The 27,832-nt window shown below is 43.6% G+C and overlaps 1 protein-coding gene across 8 annotated transcripts in view; it reads left to right on the top strand.

Moving 5' to 3' along the window:
- The window catches only part of MTUS1 (microtubule associated scaffold protein 1), a 361,304-nt gene that overhangs the window by 302,530 nt on the left and 30,942 nt on the right, over positions 1-27,832 (top strand). For all 8 annotated transcript variants that reach the window (XM_030191459.1, XM_030191460.1, XM_030191456.1 and 5 more), the window contains one exon: positions 14,800-14,866. In XM_030191459.1, the coding sequence (XP_030047319.1) occupies positions 14,800-14,866 (67 nt within the window). The remainder of the gene's footprint in view (positions 1-14,799; positions 14,867-27,832) is intronic.

Raw genomic sequence — 27,832 nt, 5'->3', positions numbered from 1 at the left:
CTTTTTCAAATTTTCCATTAGTTCAGGTTCAATTCATTTGATAGACCACTTACATAATAAAAATCTAAGACTCCTAGCATGTGTGAAAATAGCTGCTAGCTGCAGTGTGTGTGTGTGTGGTTCTTTTTTTTTTTTTTTTAGTACTTCAGTTCACAAAAAAGGATATGATCTGTATACAGTGTAATAGGCAAGCAATTTTGAAAAATTCCTTATTAATCTGTTGACAAAATGAGATTGAACTGCAGTATTAATGTTGTGGTTGCAGTAATGTTAGTAAAGGTGTACAGTGCTTCGCAGGGTCATTAATCTTCCAAGAGCCAGGTCTAAAAGTTGAGCACATGGGAGAGGGTAGTATAGTGTACTTGCTCCAGACCAGAGTAGCATGGGGTGAACTGAAAAATCACATTGGGGTTGCAAGGCGTTTGTTTTGTGTACATCTACTGGCCTTGTATTTTTGTTATATTTTGATTAAGAACAAAGAATTCTTCAATTTTATTTTAAGCATTTATAACCCACCTATTAACCAGATGGGTAACAAAATACATACATAAAACATTAAGACATACCAGCATACAAAATTTATTTAAAAAAAAAATTGCATATACTATTTCCTCATGCAGCCACCACCTTTCTGAAATCTGTACTTCAGAGTTAGTCTGATATGTGCTGTAGAACTGCAGATTCTATGTAAAAATACTGAAGGCAGCCCAGCACAGCACTCAAGTCCCTTAACTCTGTCACAAGCAGAGGGATCAGGTTGGATAGCTCGCTCATTCCAGGGCACAAGGAGCCCCATTCACTAGCCCAAAGTTTCCCTTTGCACTTTTCTCCTCTCCTCTTGCAAGCCCTCTCTCTTTCCTTCCAGTCCATGTTTCTTGCCCACACCAGTACCTTGCTGGTTGCTCTCATGGCAAGCCGCAGATGAGAAGATGCGGCTTATGCTAAGACATTCCCATGAATAGGGAGGGGGCAAGGGATCGATCAATGCAAATAGTTTTACTTAATGAAAAAAAAATTTCCATTCTTGTTTTACTCAAAAATAAATAAAAATCAAAAACAAAAAAAACATTATCCATAAAGCAAGCAGGTGTAAATCCATGGATAATTTTTGAAAGGAGCAAAAATTAAAGCAAAGATATGCAAACACTGAAAAATATGTTTCCCTTGCCCATGTAACAATAAATCAGAAGTAACTATTGTGAAGAGTGATGAGAATTTCCACTGACTGAACGTAATGAAAGGAACATTTGGAGCCTAAGTCATACATGATATCTGCGGGAGGCGGTTTGATACCAAAGTGTCCGGATCACCGTTCCAAACTGGCAACCAAGAGAGCGCCACTTAATCTCTGGGCAGAGGGCACTGTTCTGTTCTCCAGTTTTTATTTGCTCCTTCCCACCCAGCCTGCTGACAAGCCTGCCTGACCTTCCTACTCTCGCATAGAACAGCAGAAGCAGTGTGTAGTGTGCTCCGCGGCATCCCTCTTCAAAAAGTCGGGCCTGTGAAGCTTCTGCTGTTCTGTGCAAGAGCTCAGAGCTGGAAGGTCAGATGGGCTATCAGGCTGGGTGGGAAGGAGCAAATAAAAATTGAACGTCCTCGAACTGCGCCCGTTGATGTTCTGCATGAGAGCTGGGCTGGCACTGGCAGGATCAGACTGTCTGTGTGCAGAAAGCAGTGGCGTAGCTACGTGGGGCCATGGGGGTCTAGGCCCCCCAAATTTCCTGTGGGGCCTTGGTTTTGCTGGCGGGTTCCACAACCCCCATCAGCTGAAGCCTTGTCCAGCGCCAGTCTCCATCTCCGCCGCATTGCCTGCCCTGCTCTCTGTTCCCCTCACGTCTGGAATGGCCCTGGTAGCCTAGTACCCCACCCCGAGCCATCAACATGGAGACCCCAACACAAGTTCGGAGGGGGCTGAAGATCCGGTGGGTCTCCAGCACCCCAACCCCTTTAGAATCCCTTCAGGTAGAACTGTGGTGGCCCAGTGGGATGCGAATCAACCCCCCCACCTGGTGGTCTAGCATCCCTCTTCCCTGCTCCCTACCTTTGTCGAAGAAGGGAGGTGGACTCCCTGCTCTTCCATCAGTGCCGCCTCGAAAATGGTGGTTCCCTGCCCTGTGCATCCTGGGATGTGCTAGGTGTGGCTTCACACCATATAAGGAAGTTCGCTGATCATTGGGGAGGAATATATTTAGCATGCATTTGCATGCTACTTGCGCTAAGAGCCCTGTTTTGCATGCATTTGCATGCTAGTTGCATTCAGAGCCCACGAGTGCGTTGTTTCACACACTCAGGGGCTCTGATCATGTCACTTTCTGATCACCCATCAACCTCTCCCCTTCCTTTTGCAATATTAGTTCCCCCTCCCCCTTCATATGACTTCAAAATATCTTTTGGCAAGCATGACCTCCCCCTAAATTAACAGGTCAGGAATCTTGGGATACTGCTGTACTCATCACTCTGATCATGCAAATTCAAACAACCTTTAAAAAGTGTCTGAGCCATGCACCTGTGAAGTCTCTCTCCATATATTGAAAAGATGAGTCTGACCACAGTAGTCCATGACATAACATCACGACTAGACTATTGTAATGCCCTGTACACTGGTCAAACCAAAGAGTTTGTATCAGCTCCAATCAGGGACAGACTGACTATTTGAGCAGCCAGACAATGCCCAATGGCCCAGAGGCTCTAGGGGCACTGCCTGGTTGCCTGCCACTGCTGCAGCACATTGCAGCCCTCCCCAGTCCTACCTTGAAGGGCCTGGTGGTCTAGTGGCCTTTGCAGGGACAGGAAAGAACCCTACTCTTTTTCCTGCCTGGCACTGCCGTGTTTTAAAAATGGCTGCCAAGATTTCCAAGATCCATGAGACCACCTCGGTAAGTCTGGCAACTATTTTGAAAAACACAGCATCGCTGCCAGGCACTGTAGCAATAGTGGGCAGAGAAGAGTGAGGTTCTTTCCTGCCCCTGAAGAAGCTTCTAAACCACCAAGTCCTTCAATATAGGACCAGGAAGAGTGGCAGCGGTGTGGGAGGGGGTTGAGGGTAGTGGATAGGGGCCCCCCAATAATCCTTACTGCCTTGGGGCCCTGACCACTGTCAGTCCGCCCCTGGCTCCAATTAATTCAGAATGCTGCAGCACGACTGATAAAAGGCTGCAAACAGTGTGACCACATCACACACTTCCTGCAAAAACTACACTGGCTACCAGTACCTTACAGGGCTAAATTTAAAATGGCTTGATTTTCAAGGCCCTCAGACAAAAGGGCCAGAGTGCACACCTTTGAGACCCCTAAGATCCTCACAAGGATCATCACTTTCTGTCCCAAATTGTATGATGTGATACCCACGAGTGAGCTTTCTCAGGAGTAGCCCCAGTGGTGTGCTAGAGCTGTCTCGCACTGGCTCACGAGAGCCAGTTAATTTTTTATGAATTTTGCGAGCTGGTTGTTGAGCCCTCCAGCACAGCTCATGGAACAAGAAGAGGTCACAGCAGGTCAATTTCCTCCTCCTGCACCAGCTTAGACCCAACTGTTTATGTGAACCGCGATCACGCAGCTCACATAAACAATGTGGTCTAAGTCGGCGCACAGATATACCAAGTCATATGCATTGGACCCCCAAGTCCAGCTCGCATGCCAATGCCCCCTCTCGTGCATTGGGAGTAGGCAACTTTGGTGTCTGGCATGGGCAGGCGCCCGGTATCCAGTATATTTCCCTTTTTCAGACTCCCCCCTTCCCAGTTCCAGCATCTGTCCTCCATCTCCACCCTCACCCCCTCCCAAGTTCCTGCAACTTTTTTTTCCTTGCTGACAGACCCAGTAGCAGTACTGCTTCCATTTAATCAGCCTGCCTCAGGGCTTTGGGTCTCCCATATGATGCATCCTGCCCTCACTGACGCAACTTCCTGCTTTTGCGAGGGTGGACCACGTTACAGGGAAGGCCCAAAGCCTGGAGGCAGGATGATTCATTGAAAACCATGGAGTTTAAATTGAGAACCGAAGATAGCACATAAAAAATGAAGCCACGGAGGTTAGATTGAGAACAGGAGACAGCACGTCAAAAAGTTGAAGCCATGGAAGGTTGTTTTCCCTCCCTGTATGCAAACGTCCCACCAGCCATACCTTACACTCAAATCAAACAAAACATGAGCTGCTGCATCCGTGTTGTCGTTCTTTATTGCTGGTAGCATTTTTATTTAATCTCACTTATAGTTTCAAACATGTTGGCTTGTGCAGTATATGGATGTACACAGAGGAAGTATAATAAGAGAACAACTTCATAGGTAGAGTAGTAATTTGTTATAAATCATAAATTGGTGTGTCATTTGGAAGAGCTGGTTATAGGGACACCCTAGCATGTGTTATATATTCGTGCAGAGATTTTTTTTATCCTGGTAAAGGGCCACTAAAACAGACATGTTATGAGAATCAGATGTTGAGCATTCAGAATTTCTATCTATTTACTTAAGAAATTTATATCCCACATTAAACATGAATTAGGTTGAAACCTAGGAGCATTTAGAATCTTTTTTTTTTTTTTTTTTTCCGTGTGCCTAGATCAAAAGAGAAAGATGGTTTGTGGGAACTTGCTCTTTTTGTTTTGTGGAATGCAGTGGTATATTTTAAAAATGTACTTAATATTGTTTATTACTACCTCTTAAAAGAGAGAGATTGAATAATGAGGGCAGAGCTACCTTCAGACAGAAGTCCAGAATTGGTCTAAATGTGCCAACATTTTACAGTTTTGTGGTATATATTTATTTTTTCTTCAAGTCTGGTTGTAAAAGGCATGTTTTTTTTTTTTTTTTTGGGGGGGGGGGGATGAGGTTATATATATATATATATATATATATATATATATATAAGTAATGCCATACTGGGAAAAGACCAAGGGTCCATTGAGCCCAGCATCCTGTCCACGACAGCGGCCAATCCAGGCCAAGGGCACCTGGCAAGCTTCCCAAACGTACAAACATTCATTACATGTTATTCCTGGGATTTTGGATTTTTCCAAGTCCGTTTAGTAGCGGTTTATGGACTTGTCCTTTAGGAAACCGTCCAACCCCTTTTTAAACTCTGGTAAGCTAACCGCCTTCACCACATTTTCCGGCAATGAATTCCAGAGTTTAATTTAATTGTCTCCCGGCTGTACAGACAGGAAAAAAGCAGAAAAGAAAACACTGGGACCAACACGAATAGAAAAATAAAATGCTCAGAAAGCAAAGGTAGAAGAAGTATTTTATTCTGAATTAATTAATTGGAATATGTCAGCTTTTGAAAATGCCTCTCTCTGGTATTTTGCATTTCAGTTTCTCTCTATTGTTGTGTGCAGAGTCTGACTTCCTGAGGTTTCCAGTTCAGTTTCATCATATGGTCTCTTGTTTCATATTTGTTGAGGGTCTATGTTTTATTTGTGTCCAACTAAGGCAGTGATTCCCAAACATTTTACTGTGGCAGAACCCCTAAAATAATTTGATACATCTAGGAACCCTCAATTTATGTAAACATATATAAGTTCATACAAACAGATTCTACAATCTAATTTCTTAAGGAAGAGAATTTGAGGATCCCTAGGGTTCCGTGGAACCCAGTTTGGGAATCACTGGAATAAGGTATGGTACTGTGCTAGCATGTAGTGCCTGTGTAGAGATTTTGTTCAGTCATGTTTGTTTTGTGGGTTTTTTTTTTTTTTTTTCAATAGGTAGTGAATTGGTGTTTTAGGGCATGGTATAATATTTACAGTGCTGCCTTTTAATGCATAAGGTTATCGCTTTTTGAGTCTTGGGAGTTAGTACTGTTAAGGTATGGTAAGGTTGTGAATGTGTTTTTGCACAAGTTTCTGTATAGTGTTTTGTAGTGGATGGATTATGTGTTGGCCTTACTGAGGTGACACCTAAACGTGAATCTAATTTTAGTTTGTCATAAGATCAGATGGGGTTTTAGAAAATGTTGCAGAATCTGTTGTGTGTTTATGGTAGTTGTCTTTTTATAGCAGATGTGTGTAATCAAGTTTAAATCATGAGATACTGCCAGATGAGGGATCTTTAATTACAGTTGAATTGTTTCCATAGGTTTGTATGTGGTTAGTGTTAAGTGTTTGAAATAAATGTGTTTAAAATATGTAACATGTCATCCATGAAGACACATGAAGGCGTTACTTTTCAATAAATGTAGCCAGCAGCCCTAACTTAAACTTCATTCCCTTCACTACCATTTCAAATTTATAAATTGAATGCACTGCAAGAAAAACCTCACTCATTGACCTTCAATTTCACTTACTGGGGTGGTACATATCACTCTTCTGGATGGGCCACCCTTTGCATCTTGGACAACAAAGGTAGAAAAAATTATTTTATCTTATATTTATGTATTGGAATATGTCTGTTTTTGGAATGTGCATCTGCCAGAACTAGTTTTAGACGTGGCTGGGGCTCGTGAGAAAAATCTCATTTGGCCTTTAGTCTCCAGCATTGCAGTGGTAAATCTCCAGCATTCGGATGGGTCACCCTTGGTGTCTCTGGGTCCAAGAGGAGGAAGTGATTAGTGACCACCTGTGCAGTGGGTCACTTCCTCCTTGCCATAACCAGCGGGGGAGGGGAAGAGAGTGTATCCCTCTCTCACACCTGCTTGTGGTTTGGAGGCTAAGCCCCCCCCCTCCCCCAGTGTTTATTTGTTGTGAAGGTATCTTTCTCCCCTCCACAGGTCGCCGCTAGCAGTAGCATTTCATACACCGCTGCCGGATCCGCTCCTGAAGCCTTCCTACTGCCGTGTTCAACCCCTGTGACAAGAGGAAGTTATGTCACAGGAACTGACTGTGGCAGTGGGAAGGCTTCAGAACCAGCACTGGCAGCGATGTGTGAAACGCTATCACTAGCAGCAAACACTGGAGGGAAAAAAAGATGCCTTTACAGGTTAACACAGGAGGGGGGGCAGATAAGAGAGAAAGTTCTGGCTTTCAGGGTAGGGGATGGGGGACACAGCTGCATCACGCTCCTCAGAAGAAGGGCTAAAGTCAACCATATGAAACTACATGATACATCAAAAGGGGTGAGTTTGCCATGGGGTGGAGGATTTGGGGGCAGAGTAAAAGGGTGAGTGTGCCATGGGGAAGGGGGTTTGGGGTGAGGGGTTACCAGTGTTTCTTTCCTGCTAAGCATGGTAAGGGAAGGGCAGCAATGTAGGTGCACCAAGTTTTTTTTTGGAGGGGGGGGGAGAAAGTCTGTTAAACATTTATCAGCACACCACTAAGCCCCCACATTCTGGAGAGGCTTTAAAAAGGGTTGGGGTTACTGGGAAGGGAGGGGTTTAAGAGAGGATGGATCTCTAAAGTTCAGAGAGGGTAGGAATGGGGCTAAAATAGTGGAGAAAGTAATAAGAAATGAGGTAGAGGGTAAGAGATAAGAATGACTTGGAAGTGAGGCAAGGAAATATAGGGATGGAAGTGGGGCTGAGAGGGCAAGTATGAAGAATGGGAATGAGGAATGGGAGAAAAAGGAGGGAGGAAGACTGGGGAAGGAAAGAGATGAGGCAGTAGAAGTGCTGGATGGGGGATGAGAGGGAGGTGGGAAAAGCCGGTAAGTAGATGAGAGGTGAAAATGAGACCAAAAACTAGAAAATGAGGGAGAAGGTGGAACAAAATCACATGAGTGGACATAAAGACAGAGAACAGAAGTAAAAAGAAGCATAACGCTTAAAGATCAAACATAGAAAATGAATACAGATAAAGACCATATGGCTTAAGCCATTCTGCCCATCCATCCAATTTACTATTTACTTTATTTTATTTATTTGTTGCATTTGTATATCACATTTTCCCGCATATTTGTAGGCTCAATGTGGCTTACATAGTACCGGAAGGCGTTTTGCGGCTCCTGTGAGAATATTACAAAGTGATATTGTGGGAAGATAGAGTTCGTGTGGTAAAGTCACATTTAGGGAAGCATGCAGCGGAGGAAATGAGTTATGTCCATTACGTACTTTAATTGTGTTGTGTTGCAGAGATCAGGCATTTAGGTTGAATCGGCAGGGTATGCCTTTTTGAATAGGTTAGTTTTTAGTGATTTTCGGAAGTTTAGGTGGTTATGCGTCGTTTTCAAGGCTTTGGGTAATGCGTTCCAGAGTTGTGTGCTTATGTAGGAAAAGCTGGATGCGTAAGTTGATTTGTATTTGAGGCCTTTGCAGCTTGGGTAGTGCAGATTTAGATATATTCGTGTTGATTTTGAGGTGTTTCTAGTTGGTAAGTCGATTAGGTCTGTCATATATCCGAGGGCATCTCCGTAGATTATTTTGTGAACTATGGTGCAGATTTTGAAGGTAATACGTTCTTTAATTGGGAGCCAGTGTAGTTTTTCGTGGAGGGGTTTCGCATTTTCATATCGCGTTTTTCCAAATATAAGCCTAGTTGCTGTGTTCTGAGTGGTCTGAAGCTTCTTTAAGGTCTGTTCCTTGCATCCCGCGTAAATTCCATTGCAGTAATCTAAGTGGCTGAGTACCATTGATTGTACCAGGTTGCAAAATGTATCACATGGGAAGAATTGTTTCAGGTGTTTGTTTCCACATTGAATGGAACATTTTCTTTGTTGTGGATGCCACTTGGCTCTCTAGCGTTAAGTTACGGTCTGTTGTAATTCCAAGGGTTTTCAGGCTATCTGAGATAGGAAGGGTATAGTCTGGGGTGTTGATAGCTGTGGGGTTGTCCGTGGTGTGTTTGGGATGAGAGGATGAGACAGTGTGTTTTTTCTTTGTTGAGTTTTAGCTGAAATGCATTTGCCCATGAGTCCATGATGTTTAAGCTGAGTTTGATTTCGTTGGTGATTTCAGTCAGTTTGGATTTGTACGGAATGTATATTATGACATCGTATGCATACATGAACGGGTTAAGGCCTAGGGTGGATAAGGATTTGGCTAGCGGGGTCATCATTAGGTTGAAGAGGATTGGTGATAGCGGAGATTTTTGTGGAACTGCACAGTCTGCTTTCCATGGTGATGATATGCTAGAGTTTGATTTTACTTGGTGTAGGTTCTTATAGTTAGGAAACCCTTGATCCAGTTAAGTATGTTTCCACCAATCCTGAAGTTGTCTAATAGTCTTATTAATATATTGTGATTAACCATGTCGAATGCACTAGACATGTTGAATTGGAGGAGAAGGATGTTTTTGCCTATTGCTATTTCCTGCTTGAATTTGGCTAGGAGAGTGAGTAGTACTGTTTCAGTGCTGTGGAGGAGGCGAAAGCCTGACTGTGATTCGTGTAGTATTGAGAATTTGTATATATAATCTGTTAGTTGTTTGGTTACCATGCTTTCCATCAATTTGATTACTAACGGGATCGATGCTACTAGACGATAGTTAGTGATTTCATTAATTTTTTTCTTAGTGTCTATCGGGGTAAGTAGGATATTTCCATTTTCCTTGGGGAAGAGATCTTTCTGAAGCTTGTAATTTAGGTGGTATGTAAGGTCTTCTATGAAGCAGTCAGGGGCAGATTCATTAGGTAGCTGGGGCAGTTATCTAGTTTGTAGTGAGTGTTGGAGAACCTGTTTATCGCCTGGGTCACTGTATCGACGATGATGAGGGTGAAGTTTAGTCAAGTCTGGCCAGCCGGGTATGCTCCAGTGGTGGGGTCCAGCTCATTGAGGAAGTTATGGATGTCAGTGGTGGCTTGAGGGTAATGTATTGCGTAGGTTTATAATTTTTTCATTGAAATACTTAGCAAGTTCATCAGCCGATGGGATGTCTGTATTCGTTGTAGTGACTGGGTTGGTGTCAAGGAGTTTGTTCACGAGTTGGTATGATTTCTTTGTGTCTTTGTAATCTGTCCTTATTTTAGTTTTATGGTAAGATCTTTTGGTCTGCCTTATAGTGCATTTGTATTTTCTTTCTATTTGTTTCCATGTGTTGAGTGTGTGTTCGTCTTTGGTGGTTTTTTCCATGCTCGTTCGTTTCTTAGAGTGTGTTTTTAGTTTTTTTTTCAGTTTGTGTATTCAGTTGTGCCTGCGTGAGGTTCTTGTACCTTTCTCCCCCTTAGAGATCCTATGTATTTGTCCCAAGCTTTCTTGAATTCAGTCTTCATCTCCACCACCTCTACCTGGAGGCTGTTCCACAAATTAATATCCCTTTCCATGAAGTATTTACTTAGATTACTCCTTAGTCTTGGTCCTAGTGCCAGACAGATGTAGATGAGATAAGAACACAGAGAAGAAATAAAAAGGAAAACATGGAAAAGAATTTAGAAGAAGATAAACATAAAAGTGGAACAGACTGGGCCCAACTCTTAGAAAAAGTGTCCAGACAAAAAAGGTAGAAAGGGAAAAGTTTCTATCAAATTTTTAAGGATTGGAGTGTTAGCTTTTAGGCATTTGCCTTTTATCTTGTATTTTGCAAAACAGGAGAAAACATTAGTTTGTCCAATATGACACTGAGTCTTGCTCTTTGGGTTTTTGTTTGTGCTTCCTTATTCCATATTAAGTGACATCTTTCCAGGGTTTGTGATCAAGGTGAGGGATTCTGCTAGTATATAGTATCTATGTAGGCAATTGCAGCAGTCTTTCATATTGTTTCCCCAATAGGCACATGGGTGTTCTTGGACACAAAATGGTAGGACAAGTATTTTCACAAACCTTCCACCTCACCTAGGAGTTGCATTATTTATGCTTTTTTAACAAACTGCGGGTGCCACATGACTTGGGAAGGTGCTTGCGCATGCATGGTGGAGGGCCTTCAAAGACTTCTGGAATTTACAGAACACTGAACAGTGTCTGCACCGGGACTTCATCAGAGACATCACCCACATGCGAGAATACTTGTCCTGCTGCCCTCAGGGAGCACCTACTACAGGTGAGTACCTTTGCTTTCCTATACTACAGTTAAATATTTATATAATTTGTATGGTGAGTTGTAAGGGAAAATGTTTTGGTTTTTTTTTTTGCTTTACTACTGTGGGAATATGGAGAGTATCAGGCTTATTTTCGAAAGTGATCGCCGGCCATCTTCCGAAATAAATCGGGAGATGGCTGGCAATTTCTCAAAAGCGGCCAAATCGGTATAATCGAAAGCGGCTTTTTTGACAGCATCGCTGCTTTCCCATCGCCTTGCCGGCGAAAGTTCAAGGGGGGGTGTCGGCAGCATAGCAAAGGCGGGGCATGGGCGTGGCTACCAGATGACCGGCTTTTGTGGATAATGGGGAAAAAAAGCGGCGTTCATCAGTATTTCGCCGGGTTTACTTGGTCCTTTTATTTTCACGACCAAGCCTCAAAAAGGTGCCCCAACTCATCGGAAGGAATCGGGGATGACCTCCCCGTACTCCCCCAGTGGTCACCAACCCCTTCCCACACTAAAAAATAAAATTATAAACATATTTTGGCAGCCTCTATGCCAGCCTCAAATGCCGTACCCACCTCCATGACAGCAGAATGTGTTCTATCCTCTGACAGCCTTTCCCTGGTTGTGATGTGGATCTCGGGTGAGTGTGACACCTTTTCTGTTAGGTGCACTGCAGAGTCACATCAGCAATGCATTGTGGTGGGTGTAGGGTAGTGGGTTCTACTCCCATGGTGCTTTCCCCCCTGCTAACTGGGTCAGAGTGTGTCCAGTTTTGTTTCCGGTAGTCCCTGAGGTAGTGGCCATTTTTGTAAACCAGTTTTAGATCCCTTTCATGAGTTACCCACGTTGCTGAAAGAGGGCATTGTACACCATTCTGCCATCTCTGACCTACTGCTAATCTCAGTTCCAGGGAGACTCTTTGCTAGTGGGGCACAACCTCTGATCTGCAGTTAACTGTGAGTAAACGTGCTTATTCAAATAAAGGACTTTTTCAAAGAGATTAGTCTTCAGGTGTCAACTGGTGTGCCAAGGTTATACAGCAGCAACAAGTCCGAGAGGCCTGCGTGTATGCAGGTCCCTGGAGCACTTTTAGTGGGTACCGCAGTGCACTTAAGGCAGGCGGACCCAGGCCCACCCCCCCCTACATGTTACACTTGTGCTGGTAAATGGGAGCCCTCCAAAACCCACTGTACCCACATGTAGTTGCCCCCTTCATCCCTAAGAGCTATGGTACCCACGGTAGTGGGTTTTGGGGGGGGGGTTGGGGAGCTCAGTACCCAAAGTAAGGGAGCTATTCATGTGGGAGCTTTTTCTGAAGTCCACTGCAGTGCCCCCTAGTTGGTGTCCTGGCATGTCGGGGACCAGTGCACCACAAATGCTGGCTCCTCCCACGACCAAATGCCTTGGATTTCGCTGGGTTCGGGATGGCTGGCATTTTTTTCCATTATCGCTGAAAAAACAAAACCGGCGATCTCAAACCTGGCAAACTGTGGCATTTGGCTGGCCTAAACCGTATTATTGGAGAAAAAATGGCCGGCCATTTTTTTTTTTTTTTGATAATACGGTTCCAACCAGCTGTTGCGCCGCCGCCTAAATAGATCGCCAGCAACGTTCGATTATGCCCCTCTATGTTACAGAGCCCAGTTGCAGGGCTTATATTGAGATTCTCTTCCATTCTGTATAGACTCCAGACTTCACACTCAGAAGAAATCAATGAATTATAAATATTACTGGGTGGCTGAAACTGAGTGAAGGCTTCTCTATACATAAAATGGAACCCTTTTTTTTTTTTTTTTTTTTTAATGTTAGGGGGGAGGTCTATGATGTGGGTTATAAATGCAGAAATATCACTTTGGCTATTACCCAATAACTGGCTTGCTACCTCTATTGCCTCCCCAAATAACTTCTGTCTGGAGATGCCACTGGCCGTAGATTACAGATTACTATACAATATCAATCTGTTTTCCTACATCACTATTCTTGTAAACTGTGTTCAGCTGTAATGTCTTTGACAAAATTTGTGTATGGGTTGGCTTTGAGAAATTTACTTTAAATTAAATATACTTGGTGTAGACTTTAATATAGATAATTTTTCTCTCACTAGTTGCTGCTGTTTGCCAACAATGTTTAAGCTTCCGGACTTGTTATCCATTTAAAAAAAAAAAAAAAAAAAGTAAAAAGCCTTTTTGGTGACGTGGTGCTTTGCAGTTTATGTAAGAGAACCATATGCAAAGGCACAGAATTGTGTTCTCAAGGTGGGGTTGACTGTAAGGTTCTCACCACCTGTTTGCTGTCCGTAAGATTTCGGCGTTAGGATTTAGCTACCATAGTTGCTAGAGTAGTGGCCATGCAAACTGATTCCGTTAGGGTTGGTGTTCCTTGGACTAAAAAAAAGCTTTACGTTATATAAAAATGGATAATCGAACTAGTTATCTAAATTTGTTTTTAGAATTTCCAGTATTGTGTATTTTTAAGTTTTAATATTCAGGATTTGATGGCCACAAGTGAAACACTATTGTACGTGTTTCAAATGGATACATTGGGAAGAAGAGTGAAAAAAAAATACTTATGTATAGGTCGGTTATTGCCTACTGTACCAGTTCATAATTGAGTAAGTGGCAATCGATCAGTATCTAATGTCTGAGTCTCGTTTTTCATGCATGCCTGGCTGTGGCTTTAAGTAATCACTGGTTGCTTGTGCCAAGTACAGAAGCTGCAGTGTCTGCTGCTGTGACGGGGGTAAGAGCAGTCCAAGTAGTACGGTAACCTGCAAAGCTGAGCTGCTCTAAGCAAGGTCCAATGGAACTCTCTCTAGCAAGCTTTCCAATGTGGACAGACTAGTTTGGGTTGTGCTGTACCTGTGCTTTCCGGAGTACCGTATATACTAGGGGAGAGAAAAAGAATCGTGGGGAAACTGAAGCTGTAAAAATGGGCTGCTCCAGCAGCAAAATGTGCCTCTCTCCTCCGTGCACTGCAGCCAGGGTAATTAGTGCGTCTTTGCTTTGAAGGAAAATGTGAGAGTATTTAGTAATAGCAAGGTGAAATCCTAATGTGGGTAACGCCTAGTCGTGTGAAATCTTTCTCTCTTCTCTCCCCCCCCCCCCCCCCCCCCCCCCCTCTTTTTGTTGGAATGCTTTCTGCAGTGTTCTTATGTTTTTGTATCTGACAGGATCCTATGCGGGACACTGGACATAAATGGTGACACTGTCATGCTTTTTATATCATCTGTGCTTTGTGCTACTGATTGGATCTTAGCGAGTTCAGTCTCCCCCCACACTCTCTTAGGCTTTTTTAGATGAGCGTACTTGATTTGTAGGAGGGATTGCTTGGGGGGTAATACTAATTTTGTTTTTCTGTTGTCAGTTTGGGAGTGTAGCTTAAAATCTTACACACCTGCCAAAGAAGCAGAGCAGTCTCCCTGCAAACCTGGGTGGAATTCTCCTGCCAAAGGATTGTACTACAGCTTTTCTTTTAAACATGATACATGTGAAGGAACTTCACAGAGGATTTAAGGAGGTCAATTCTATTCTAACCCTTTAAAAATGTTTTCAGGGAGTGGGGAGGGGAGCATCAGTTCTAATATTCCTTTCAATATGGAAAGAAAACAAACTGCTTTATTATGAGTAATTTGTAGTTTAGAAATCTATTTAGGCCTTTTCTGTTTACCATGGTGGGCTATCTTTCCTTTCAAAGAGAGAATATTTTCAGTCCTTTTAAATTATTCAGTCTGGTTTTATCCTTTTGGGTTCTGCTGGGAGGAAATTTGATGTAAATATTTTAACAAAATTATAGAGCATCTGTGTTTTTGTAATAGCTTAAGTAGCTCTTCTAAGCTTGCTTGCTTGGATGCTTACTTTGTGGTGGAGGGTAACCTTTGCTGTTAAAGGTAAGCTGTAAAGTAACCTGTTGGTTAACAAGCATCATGTTCAAAATATTTACTTAGTAATGTGTGGTGTTTGTGTGTTTTTTTTTTCCAGAGGGAAGAAGCACTGAAACAGCGCAAAGATTTATCTCAGGAACTTGCTAACCTTCGAGGAGACCTAGGTAAAAGATGTTTGACCTTGGGAATGGAGAGAGGGGTATAGTAAATGTTTAAAAAATAATAATTTGTTTGTATATAAAGCATTACCCTGAGATGAGCTAGCAGCAGGCCATACTCTGGTTAAACATTTGATTTCTGAGTATTCCCTTGAGTCCCCTTCATTTGACCCAGGGTTCACTGGATTCCTGGCATTCAACTAAGATATGCAGGGCCTCCTTAAGAAACATGCATCTAATGACCAAATGGTTCACTCTCTTGACAGAGAGAGAAAACAAATTACAAATACAGTCCTTGCATTCTCAGTTAAAATATTTTAAGCTCCACAGTTCACATTTTTGAACCATTTGTGAGCAGAGGTGAACAAAAACAAGTAAAAACTCTGACAGAATTATATGCAGAAGTATCTGATTGTGAGACTGAATGACAAAATAGATGAAATTGTTAGAAAATGTAATTGTGTAGACATTTTAAAATAACTAACCTTAAAGGTTTGCCTGTGTACAAAGATATAAACATTGTAATCTTATCTATTTTCCACAGAGGTTATATATATGTGGTGTTTTGGAGAACATGAATTAGGATTGTTTATCTGTATGCCAAGAATAGTTTGATTTGAAAACCTCCTCTTCTGTATTAAGATTCAGTGCCTGCAGAATTGTTTAGAAAAATGTATGTGACATGCCACAGTATAACACACAGGTGTCCTTTTACTAAGGTGCGCTAATGGATTTAGTGTGTGCTAATGATTAGCATGCACTAAAGGCTGTGCAGACCAGGGGCATAGCTACGTGGGGCCACGGGGGCATGGGCCCCCGTAGATTTGGCCCTGCCCCTCCCCCCTGCCGCCAACCCCTTCGACCCCCCCCCCCCCAGCCGCCATCGGGTACCTTTGCTGGTGGGTGTCCCCAACCCCCGCCAGCCCAAGTCCTGTTCTCCGGCGCGGCCGCATTGCTGATCTGCAAGGGCAGGCTTCTGTTTCTGTGAGTCTGACGTCCTGCACATACAGAAACAAAAGCCTGCCCTTGCAGATCAGCAATGCGGCCGCGCTGGAGAAGAGTACTTTGGCTGGCGGGGGTTGGGGACCCCCACCAGCAAAGGTACCAGACGGCGGTGGGGGAAAGAGGGGGTCGAAAGGGTTGGCGCTGGGGGGGGGGGTCAAAGGTGGTGGTGGGGACCTCTGGAGGGGGGGAATGATGGCGACCCTGGAGGGATGGAGGGGGGAGTGTGGTGGCAAGGATGGCAGGGGCGGGGCCTCGTGCTGCTATCGTGCTGTTGGTCAGTGCTGCATATGACGTCAGCCAGGGCTTCGGAGCCTAGCAGACCAACTCTGAAGAAAGTCATGGATACAAGCAGCCAGACGCATAGAAAGTTGGAGGTGATAATTATTATATAGGATATAAATCTACAGCAATTATATCTGGTAATTATAAATGCTGTTAAACAGTCGTCTTTGAAAAGAGTAAAAAGTGCTCATAACTGGATAAGAGACTGCCACAGAACAAGTGTCTGTGCTCAATCTCAAAGCAAGTTTATAATCATGGTACTTTGAACTCATTTCTACTAATGCTTTCAATTAAAAATAATAAATAACTTATCTCAAAAGAAGCTAGAGAGGGTCGCAACATGGACCATGCTTCATCAGCGGCTGCTTCAGGAAACCCTCACAAGTACTTTATAGTCAATATCTCTAATCTGCAGTCTCCTTCAAAATAGACACCTTAGTATAAATACTTAACTAATTATAAATAATCACTTCTTTAAAAGTCCTTCTATAACACTTAACAGCCTAAAAGGACAAAACAGTGTCGTACCCTTGTGGTAGCTGACACGGATCCCAGGCTCTGCAAGCTGGATATTTCTCCTGATGGTGCCCAGAACTCTGCAGCTCAGCAATTGGCAGCAGCTCCATGAGCCATCAGCGCCACTGCCTGTGCTTGTTCAGTTTTCATACATGCGCCAAAAACTGGGCATGCCCCCAAAATTGAAGCTTATGCAGGTACCAGTGTTGGTAGCTCTTGGAGCTGCCACCAGTGGCCGAGCTGGGCTGTAAAGTTCTGTATTAGAGACCTGCATGGGAACGGAATCTTTGGGAATCCTGTCCGGGTCTGTGGGATTCCCATGAGGATGGAAGCAGTTCCTGCAGGGTTCCTGTGGGAAATGTAAGCTGCACCTATGGCAGCCTCTCACCTACCAAGTGCTGCCTCCTCCTCCTTGCTTTAACAGCGCAGATGCAGAAAGTCTTCCATTAATCCTCTTCGCTCCCGGGCTAATGTGCAGGCCTCAGCTCTGAAACAGGCATGAGCATCAGAGATCAACTGACCTACTGGCACATGCGTGTGGCAACCTCTCAGCACACAAGAAGAGATTCTATATATGAGTTCAATTCCCACTTCAGGCACGGGCAGCTCCTTGTGACTCTGGGCAAGTCACCTTAACCCTCCATTGACCCATGTAAGCTGCATTGAGCCTGCCATGAGTGGGAAAGCGCGGGGTACAAATGTAACTAAAAAAAAAAAAAAATCAGCGCTGAAATTGGTGCCTACTAAGCATATTTTATAATAGGCACCTAGATTTAGGTGCAGATTATAGAATACGCTTAGCTGATATCTCGGTGCCTAAATCTGCGTTCATCCATTTACACCAACAAAAATGTGGCGTAAATCCCAGCATGTAGATTTACAAGCACTGGGCCATATTCTATAACTACGTGTGTAAATTTCGGAACACCCACAACACGCCCAATTCCCCACCTGTAACCAAGCCCCTTTTTGCCTGCGCATGTTAGAAGCTTGGCGCACTTTGTTACAGAATACACTTAGTGAGTTCGCCTAAATTTTAATTAGTGCCAATTAGCTTGTTAAGCCAATTAAGTTGAGCGCGTTATAGAATTTCTCGGCGCGCTATATAGAATCCGGGGGATAGTGCCAGTGAATCAGAGACAAGTCTTACATGTGCACACCAGTGTGTTCCAACTTCTGTTTTTTCCTTGCTTGCAGTGCTGTGGCTCAATCCCAAAGAGACAGAGCCCACCAGAATTTTTTTTTACGTACCATTAAATTCTTGTAACGGGTTAGATTCCAGTGGGGATGGGTGGGGACAGGCTAGATTCCAGTGGGGATGGATTAGATTTCTGTCTCTCTGCAACTCTCTATTCTGGAAGCCATTGGAGGGAGGGGGAGGGGAAGCTCTTCAGTTGGGGCTTGGGGATTCCCTCCAGTTCAGGTAATTAAATTTTTTTAAGTTGATGGGGAGAGGAGGGCGGAGGGGACATTTCATGGCCACCCATTTTTCTATAGGTCCTCCCAAAATCTCCTGTCTGGTTACACTGCTACAGCAACAGATTTTTTTTTTTTTTTTTTTTTTGTTAATGGGCATTTTGTGACACTGCACTACTGACTTGTGTCCATTTCACACACAAAAAAAGCATTGTAAATAGTGCTCAGTGAAATTTCAGCTTATCTGCTTGGGACCAAGCCCATATAATATACCCGCTTGTAGCATGCTCAATGGACATAAACCTGTTTTTACAACTTAGTTTCACAGGGAAAGTACTGTTACCTACAATCAACTCCTAACTCAAGAGGAAACTGAAGGAAGCTGTCATTTCTGTTACTGGTTCTATGTGTATGGAACAAACCCTTGAGGCAGGCTAAGCTTTGGTTAACTTTGGGTCTTGATTGATCTGCTTTTTCGGTGCAGCATTTACAGGTTTAGTTAAACGACATGAGAGAACTGCTCCAAGGATTTTTCAAGTTTTGTTTTGAGTTGTTGATTTCTGTGAGGGAGCTCTCTTGATACCTAGTTTTTAAAACATGCTATAAGTTGGTGTACAGTTGTGAGTAGTATCAGGCAGATGCAATGTAACTTTATCTTCATCCTTTGTATATAGAGCTGGCCTCTCAATAACCTAGCTTTTAGGGACTGTAAATTCTTTGACATCTAGAAAATGTTCATTTGGCTGTATTTCAAAATTTGAAGCACTCTGTAGACCTCTTCTCTGTGGAAGAGGGATGATCAAGAAAGTAGTAGCTAAGCCCTTTGCAGTAGAGGTGATCAGTGAAGACTGGAAACTAGTGATGGAGTGATTTAGTCCTGGTTTTACTATAGATTATTCTAGCTATAGGTAATCATTTCTTTCAAGCATTCTAGATTTTTGAAGGTTGATTTTGTTAATATCATAAACTGTAAGCCATTTATCACATACGCTAAATGGTTTTGGTTGTCTTATATAGTATTGAGCATATTGCCATGTTCTGTGAACACTATATGATTTTGTTTTTTTGCACAGTAATAAAGTAACGTTTTTCCATTCATTCTGGGCTGCCTTTGTCCTTTGTCTCATCTCAAATGGCACAAGGGCATTAAGGATAAAGTGATAGGAAAAACCTCCTCATGACTGCTGCTCAGATCAAGGGCAGAGTCATGACTGCTGGTCAGATTAAGGGCAGAGTTTTGACTGCCTGTGCCCATGTGGTTACATTTATAAGTAGGGAGGCTGTGTTTTTGACTGGGCATATGTCTTGCAAAATCTTTTAGAAATGTGCTACAGTAAGGGTACTGTGTTTTTTTCACTTTATTGTTTAAATTTGTTTTAAATATGTTGCTATGTTTGAAAGTAATCCAGGCACTGGCAGACCTGCTGTTAATAAATGCTATTTTGGTGGCAGGGCATGCACAATTACACTTTATGGAGAGTTGTTAAAATGAATATGTGTAGCTGTTTTGGCTAGGACTATGTGCTTTATTATTGGGGATATTTGACAATCATATGTTGTAGATTTGCAGTCTGAGGCATGGAAATATGCTGAAGTATGTTATAATCCATGCTGTCCTAGCAGAAAGGTTGATTTTTTTGGTGCAGTTTGAATTATTCACTTACTGGATATGTATGAGGTTGGTGGTTAGTATTTTATTTTATTTTTCCTGGTACTCTGGAGGAAAAGAGAATGAGGATCCTGTCTGGCACCTCAGATGAACTCATGTGCCCCTTGATACTTAAAGGTCCTTATCCACCCAGCATTTTTCACTTGACCACTTTAAATTTATAGCAAGCACTACCTCTCCCATTGCTCAACCATGTCAACCATGTTTCTTTTGTAGTATGGTAAAGGCTTGACTAAGTCATGCAGTGAACTATCTGTTAGAACATAAGAATAGCCTTATTGGTCAGACCAATGTCCATCTAGCACAGTATCCTGCTTCCAATAGTGGCCAATCCAGGTTACAAGTACCTGGCAGAAACCCAAATTAGTAGCAAAATTCCATTCTACCAATCTCAGGGCAAGCAGTGGTTTTCCCCCATGTCCATCTCAATAAAAGACTATGGACTTTTCCTCCAGGAACTTGTCAAAACCTTTTTTTAAAACAAGATACGCTAACCACTCTTGCCACGTTCTCCAGCAGCGAGTTCCAGAGCTTAACTATTTGAGCAAAAAAAAAATTTCCTCCGATTTGTTTTAAAAGTATTTTCATGTAATTTCATTTAGTGTCGGTCTTTGCGCTTTTTGAAAGAGTGAAAAACGGATTCACACCTACCTGTTCTACACCACTCAGGATTTTATAGACCTCAATTGTATCCCCCCTCAGCTGTTTTCTTCCAAGCTGAAGAGCCCTAACCTCTTTAGCCTTTCCTCATATGAGAAGGAGTTCCATCCCCTTCATCATTTTGGTCGCTCCTCTTTTAACCTATTCTAATTCCGCTATATCTTTTTGAGACATGGCAACCCAAATTGAATACAGCACTCAAGGTGAGATTGCACCATGGAGTAATACAGAGGCGGCATAATCTTATTTTGCATCCCAGTCCTAATAATTCCTAGCATCCTGTTTGCTTTTTTGGCTGCCGCCACACACTAAGCAAAAGATTTCAGCATATTGTCCACAATGACACCTAGATCTTTTTCTTGATTTGCTGACTCCTAAAGTGCATTTGTCTAAACTAAATTTCATTTTCAACTTCCAGATTCCTAAGGTCTTCCTTCAATTTTTCACAGTCCGCGTGTGTTGACAACTCTGAATAGTTGTCATCTGCAAATTTAATCACCTCATTCATTGTTCCAATTTCCAGATCATTTATAAATATGTTAAATAGCACTGGTCCCAATACAGATCCTCTGTGGCACTCCACTATTCACCCTCCTCAATTGAAAAAAAATGTCCATTTATCCCTGCTCTCTCTTTCCTGTCCAATAACCAGTTCCTAATCCACAGAAGGACATTGCCTCTTATTCCATGACTTTTTAATTTTCTCAGGAGTTTCTCATGAGGAACTTTATCAAAAGCTTTCTGAAAATCTATTGCATCAGACTTTTCAAGAAATAGATTATTTAATAGCATAGTAGTGGGACTTATATACAGTAAACAATACGACTGTAAGGTGCTTTGTTTACTTCTGGACTGGGTTATTAGCTTTATCTCAAACTTGTGTCCTGGCCTGGTGTTTATGGTTTACACACATGCATGTTAACATTAGGTCTCTCAGTAGTACTCCTAACCAGGCTTGTTTGACATTGTAATCAACATTAAACTTTTTTTTAGAATATTTATATCTGACATGCGGAAGATATTTACTTTAATATGCTGTAACAAGTGGCCTGTTGAACCTTTAAGTCTTAACCCATGATGGCTGATATTGTAATTTTTTAATTCTGCTGTTATAGTAAGCCAGGAACTTTGGTATTTTTATGCAAAAAAAAAAAGCTGGGTAAATATTTTTCTGCACTTTGTCATAGTTTACACAATGCATTTTATTTTGAATTAGATTATAGGGGATCTGATTAAAGGCTTTTTTTTTTTTTCTTTTTTTTTTTTTACTGCAGCTTAAAAAGGGCTCACCTGGGATGGGCTTGAGGGGTCATGGTCCTGTGGTAAAAAGTTCAATGTGCATGTGCAAACCACACAGTAAAAAAATGTTTTCTTTATTTTTCTTGGAGTGTGTCTGGGGAGGCAGAGAGTGAGCACAACAGCATGATTCGGTTAGTGGAGCCATATTACTCTGCACTAACTAATTAGCATGGGATTAGCGCATGAGTCCTTACGGTTTACAAAATAGCTTAGTGTTAATTCATGCTAATGGAAACATTAGCAACAATCAACATAGAGGGGCAAAGTACACAGTACAAATAGTCCAGAAAAAAGCACAAAGGGCTTTCAAGAATGGAACCAATACACTTTATTATCGGATTATTAATAGAGTATTGGCTCCATTCTTGAGAGCTCTTTGTGCTTTTTTTCTGGAAGAATGGAAACAGCACATGGCTGTTAATTCATAAAATGGAAAATCAGCTATTTTCTGGCCACTGTAAGAACAACTTTAGCACATGAGAAAAACCCCATGTAAGGGCACACTAAGTCACTTTTTACCACAGCTTAGTAAAAGGGCCTCTAAAAGAGCAAAGAAAACAATTTGCAATGGTTTGGTATGTTCTATAGTTTGACCTAAAGACAAGTAGGATTAAGTCATGCACCTAACTAGGGTCCCAATGATCAGTTTCCCCGTGCTATTTGGAATAGCGCAGGGAAACACCCTAATCAAAACTATAATAGCATGCAAATTTATGCACACTATTAGTTTTGATCATCTGGCTACTTCTGCAGGAGGATTGTGCTTTGGTATAATTGTTTGACAGGTCTGGGCTGTCAAAAAAAAAAAAAAAAAAAGCCTAGACCTGTCAAACATACAGATGCAAGGGCTCCAGCCCGCCCAAACAGAGGCCCTGGTAGTTTACTGCCCCCCTGACCCTCCTGGACAGAAGACCTCCCGACACACACACACACAACACCCCCTCCCCCCCGACAGAAGAGAGGACTGGAGGTCGAGTGCCCCCCGAGCCCCCCCATACCTTGAGATGATGGAGGAGGGAGTAGCGACACCTCTAAAATGGTAGGGAAGCCCCTCCCAGAGCATCCCAGGTTGCACTGGGCAGAGCACCACCATTTTGGAGGCGGTGCTACTCCCTCCTCCATCATCTCAAGGTACAGAGGCTCAGTGTGTGGGGCACTAGACCACCAGGGTGGGTGGGCGGGCGTGGGGTTGCCCACTAGGCCACAATGGACTTTATTTTGTTGTTTGGGGGGCTAGAGGTCCACTGAACCTCCAGCCCCCTGTGCTCTTGTGTCGGTGGGGGTTGAGGGGCTGTTACACTGTATGTGGAATCATTTATTCTTTGAAATGTTAGTTGTCTGCATAAAATTATTACTGATGGAGTACAAAGATTTCTTGCCTGGGGCATTTGAACTCCTTTAAACAGGCTATTAAATGGAAGCAGCCTTAATCAGGCAGCAACATGCATGCATTCCCTGAAGAACTATTCTAGCAAACTGCTGCTTTAAGAAAACCAGCATATTGCATGCTAGTGCAAATTTTGGGGCCAATGCAGAAAGCTAGCACAGATGGTAGCGGCACATGGTTAACACATCTGCACATGTTTCTGGAGACATGATACAGGAAAAGCTTTTGTGCAGAATAATGCAAAAACTCACATTAGAGACCAGCACACATCATATAATAGTGGCTGCAACTTTTTGAGGCAGAATAGGAGGCGACTATTCTTTGCACTTCCAAGGCTTGAAAAATGTATCTTCACATCAATATTGACATCAGAAAACATTTTAGCCACAGCATTCCTGCATATGCACGGTTGTGTGCTGACACTTTTGTTTTGCTCAGATATGCACACAGTACTAGCTGCCCTCAGCACAGAACCTTGTGCACATGCATCTCATATGCTCGCCCTGATTTGCACCAGTGGCGTAGCCAGACAGCCAATTTTGGGTGGGCCTGAGCCCAAATTGGATGGGCGCAACATTTTTTTCTGCCCCTGTCCTACTCCCACATGTCACCCTCTCTCCTACTTCTATGTCCAACATTTTTTTCTCTCTCTCTCTCTCCCTCTCTCTTCTTCTGCATCTCTCCCTCCCATCCCATGTCCAACTTTCTCCCTCACTCCTTACCCCCCTGTGCAGCAACTCTCGAAGAACTTCTGCCTGAAATTCTTTTTCCCGCTGCTGGTGTGCTGTCACAGTATAGGTCCTCATCTTAAAAGCAGTTCTTGCAGTGTGACACTTTTGTGACTTCCCGACATAAATGAGTCTCAGCTCATTGAAATCCTCAGAATGACAGGTTTGGATCTAAAGAGGTTTCTCCTGATGCCGCAAGGTATCAGATCGCTTTTCAGTTTTCTGGAACATTTACAGTGCCCTGATTTTATTTGACTTATTTTGAAGGGAGAAGCAAGGTGATTTCAGGTGTCTTTACGCTTATTAAACTGGAAGAAGCAATGTGGATGCTGTGTTAGTCCAGCTGCATGCATGGAAGTGAAGGATAACAACAAAAACGTATTAGATAGTGAAACCTTCAAACTAATACATTTCTTGACTGGCTTTTGGGAGCCACTGGCTATTCAGAATGATTCCAAGCAAACAAAGAGGTCTACCTGTTACACTTGTGGTCTTTTCCCGGTCCCTGCAGCATTCTTTTTTTCGCCCGTCGCCAGCAGCGCTACGATTCACAGAGGCCGCTCCGCTCCCCCTGCAGCGTCCATCCGGCCCTCTCTGATGCACTTCCTGTTTTCGTAGGGCCGAATGGACGCTGCAGTGGGGAGCGGAGCGGCCTCTGTGAATCGTAGCGCTGCTGGCGACGGGCAAAAAAAAAGAATGCTGCAGGGACCGAGGCAGTAGCGGGGAGAAGAATTTCAGGCAGGCAACACTCCCGGCAGCGATGTTGTTGGGTTGGGGCGGGCCTAGAGCAAAAGTGGGTGGGCCTGGGCCCGTCCAGGCCCACCCATAGCTACGCCCCTGATTTGCACACAAGTTTTGTGCTGCTTCAGATTTGCATATGATTAGCTTAGTGCATTGGCGAGCAAATCTTTGGTGTTACGTTTGCATTAGAAGCTGTGTGCTGAGCCATACATGAATGGTTGTACTACTACTACTACTTATCATTTCTAAAGCGCTGTACACCTGAACATGAAGAGACAGTCCCTGCTCGACACAGCTTACAATCTAATTAGGACAGACAAGCAGGACAAACGAGATAAGGGAATATTAAAGTGAGGATGATAAAATAAAGGTACTGAACAAGTGAGTAAGGGTTAGGAGTTAAAAGCAGCATCAAAAAGGTGGGCTTTTAGCTTAGATTTGAAGACGGCCAGAGATGGAGCTTGACATACCGGCTCAGGAAGTTAGCACAAGCTTTGCTGTATTGGCCATGTTGCTTGGCATTTACTGGAAGGGTTGTAGTTGGTCATGTTGGATTCATGTAGACATACGTTTCAAGAGAGATTTTTATGCAATACTTTGTATCTGGGCGATTTAAACAGCTTAGCTGTCTGTATCTGGCCCAGCAAAAGGGATTTGGTTTGTTATATACTGCTTTTCATATTATATTAAAGCAATTTACAACCAGCACAAGGGGGATAAGATTAAAATGTTTACTGATCAGCAGGGCAGGATTAACTCTTTAGGCTCTAGGTAATGGGTAGATTGAACCTCCCATCCTAATAAATATATTTTAAAAATTCCACAATGGGACTCGATGTGGTTGTGACTGCAGTGGTAAGCAGGACACAGCACTTAGGATTTGCTGCTTGCCATTTCCTCCTACTAGCTGGAGGAAGAGGACAAGGAAGAACTGGCAGAGAATAGATAGACCTGGTAAGTAATAGTGGCGTGGTTTCTCTTCCTCCCCCCCCCCCCCCCAAATACTACCTGTCAGTAGCTGACTTTCCAGGAGAAGAAAACCTGCTTTGGGAGTTACTGAAACATTTGAGAGGAACACTCCTAAATATTGTAAACCGCTTAGGTGTAGGCAGTATATAAGTACTTAAATAAAATATGCTTTGTTTGCCTATACCTTAATCTTGCTTTATTTATTGCTAATGTAGGAATTGAAAAATTATGCTCATACATTTCTTGGAGTGACATGATGGCACATAGTGCTGCTAGTTGCAAATATATGTGGATTAAATATAAATTTTGTACTGATATGCAGGGCCATCTTAAAGGGAGTGAGCCAGTGAGAGCATATGGATGCACAAAACTTGACTTAAAGACTTGCCCTTTAAAGTGGTAGAAACTTGTTCCTTCAGTTTCTCATGGGCCGATGATCAGAAGCAAACGCAGGTGCTAGAGGCTATTACATAAGTACATAAGTATTGCCATACTGGGAAAGACTAAAGGTCCATCGAGCCCAGCATCCTGTTTCCAACAGTGGCCAATCCATGTCTCAAATACCCGGCAAGATCCCAAAAATGTACAAAACATTTTATACTGCGCCATACTGCCCTATGATCAGAGCCCCTGAGCATGTGAAATAACGTGCTCGCAGGTTCTGAATGCAACTAGCATGCAAATGCATGCAAAACAGGGCTAAACCTATTCATACTCAATGATCAGCGACCAGCGTGCCAAAGATTGGCTCGCTGACTGCAACAAACCCTACGCCAGCTCGGAACTGGTGTTAGGTTTTGCAAACCATTGGGGAGGAATGGTGAGCCCTGTCCAGCATGCATTTAAATGCTAGCAGGCCCCTATACCCCCCCCCCCCCCAATGCAGCAGGAACCCCAACCGGGGGCCCCAGCAACAAGGGGCTGTAGGTCCGGCAGACCTCTGGTCATCCTTACTCCCCCCCCCCCCCCCCACACACACTGGTTTGGGGTGGCTGGAGATCCGGTGGGTCTCCAGCCCCCCATCTCCCCCCCAACATCCCTCAGATGTCCTTTTTGGCCTTGTGGGGGCCGTAGGTCGATTTCCCCTCCACCTGGTGGTCTAGCGGCCCTTCCCCACCCTCCTACCTTAAGTTGTAAGAGGGAGGTGGCCTCCCTCCTCTTCAGTCGGCACCGCCTGCAAAAGGGAAGGGAAAAAGGGGGACAATGCTGTACATGGAGGGAAGGGATAGGAGAAATGCAGCACTTGGATAGAAGGAAATGAAGAGGAGAGGGGGCATGCTGCTCATGGATGGCAGGGAAAGGAGAGGGGAATGTGCTACTCATGGATGTCTGCCTTCGTTAAATAAAAAATATAGAAAAGATGTACATTTCCAAAGAGCAGGGCCGTGCCAACACGGTAAGCGAGGTAAGCACGGCAGGAGGGCGCCGTACTCTGGGGGGCGCCCTGCCGCACCATGCTTACCTCGTCCTCTCGCTCCCATGTCCCAACTGCCCACCCTCTTCTCCCCCCAACAAGATTCCTTTTAAATTTACCTCCGTCCGGCAGTGAAGGCGCAGCGTCAGTGAAGGAGGCGGTGCTCCCGACGTCTCTACTAGTCTTCCCTTCGCTCAGTGTTCCGCCTTCTTCTGACATCAAGGAAATGGCATCAGAAGAAGGCGGGACATTGAGCGAAGGGAAGACTAGTAGAGATGTCGGGAGCGCCGCCTCCTTCACTGAAGCTGCGCCTTCGCTGCCGGACAGAGGTAAATTTAAAAGGGATCTTGTTGGGGGGAGAATAGGGTGGGCAGTTGGGACATGGGAGGGCAGGGGAGAGAGGAGCGTGGATGGGAGGGCAGCGATCATTTTCACGGGGGGAGGGGGCGCGTGCCAGCTGTTGGTCTGCGGGGGGGGGGGTGCTGGGGGCGCCAACTGATCTTCTGCAGGGGGGCGCCACAGACCCTTGGCACGGCCCTGCCAAAGAGTATGGAAGAAAATGCATTTCTGTTATTTTTACCAGTATTTCCCCTGCTTATAGAATCTGGCTTTCTTGGTGGGTGTCCAGTTTTTGACTGCATGCTTTTTGTGGCCCCCTATTCTGTATCAGGTGATGTCCTGTCCATGTTCAGCATGTGCGATTGAGGTGAAGGATTCCACTGGCATATAGTGTCTGTGTAGAAATCTGTAACAGTGCAGCTTGTTCCAATTTCCCAGAAGTGGGTATATAGGTTGAAAAATAGTCTTGACTGTGAATTATATGTCGGATTTAATGACAATAAATTTATTGGGAAAAGAGCAGATTGGAATGCAATTCCATTTATTT

Source organism: Microcaecilia unicolor, chromosome 2 (assembly GCF_901765095.1).
Source record: "Microcaecilia unicolor chromosome 2, aMicUni1.1, whole genome shotgun sequence".
Lineage (NCBI taxonomy): Eukaryota > Metazoa > Chordata > Amphibia > Gymnophiona > Siphonopidae > Microcaecilia > Microcaecilia unicolor.
The sequence above is the reverse complement of the archived record's forward strand: the minus strand, read 5'-3'. Positions and strand labels throughout refer to the sequence as shown.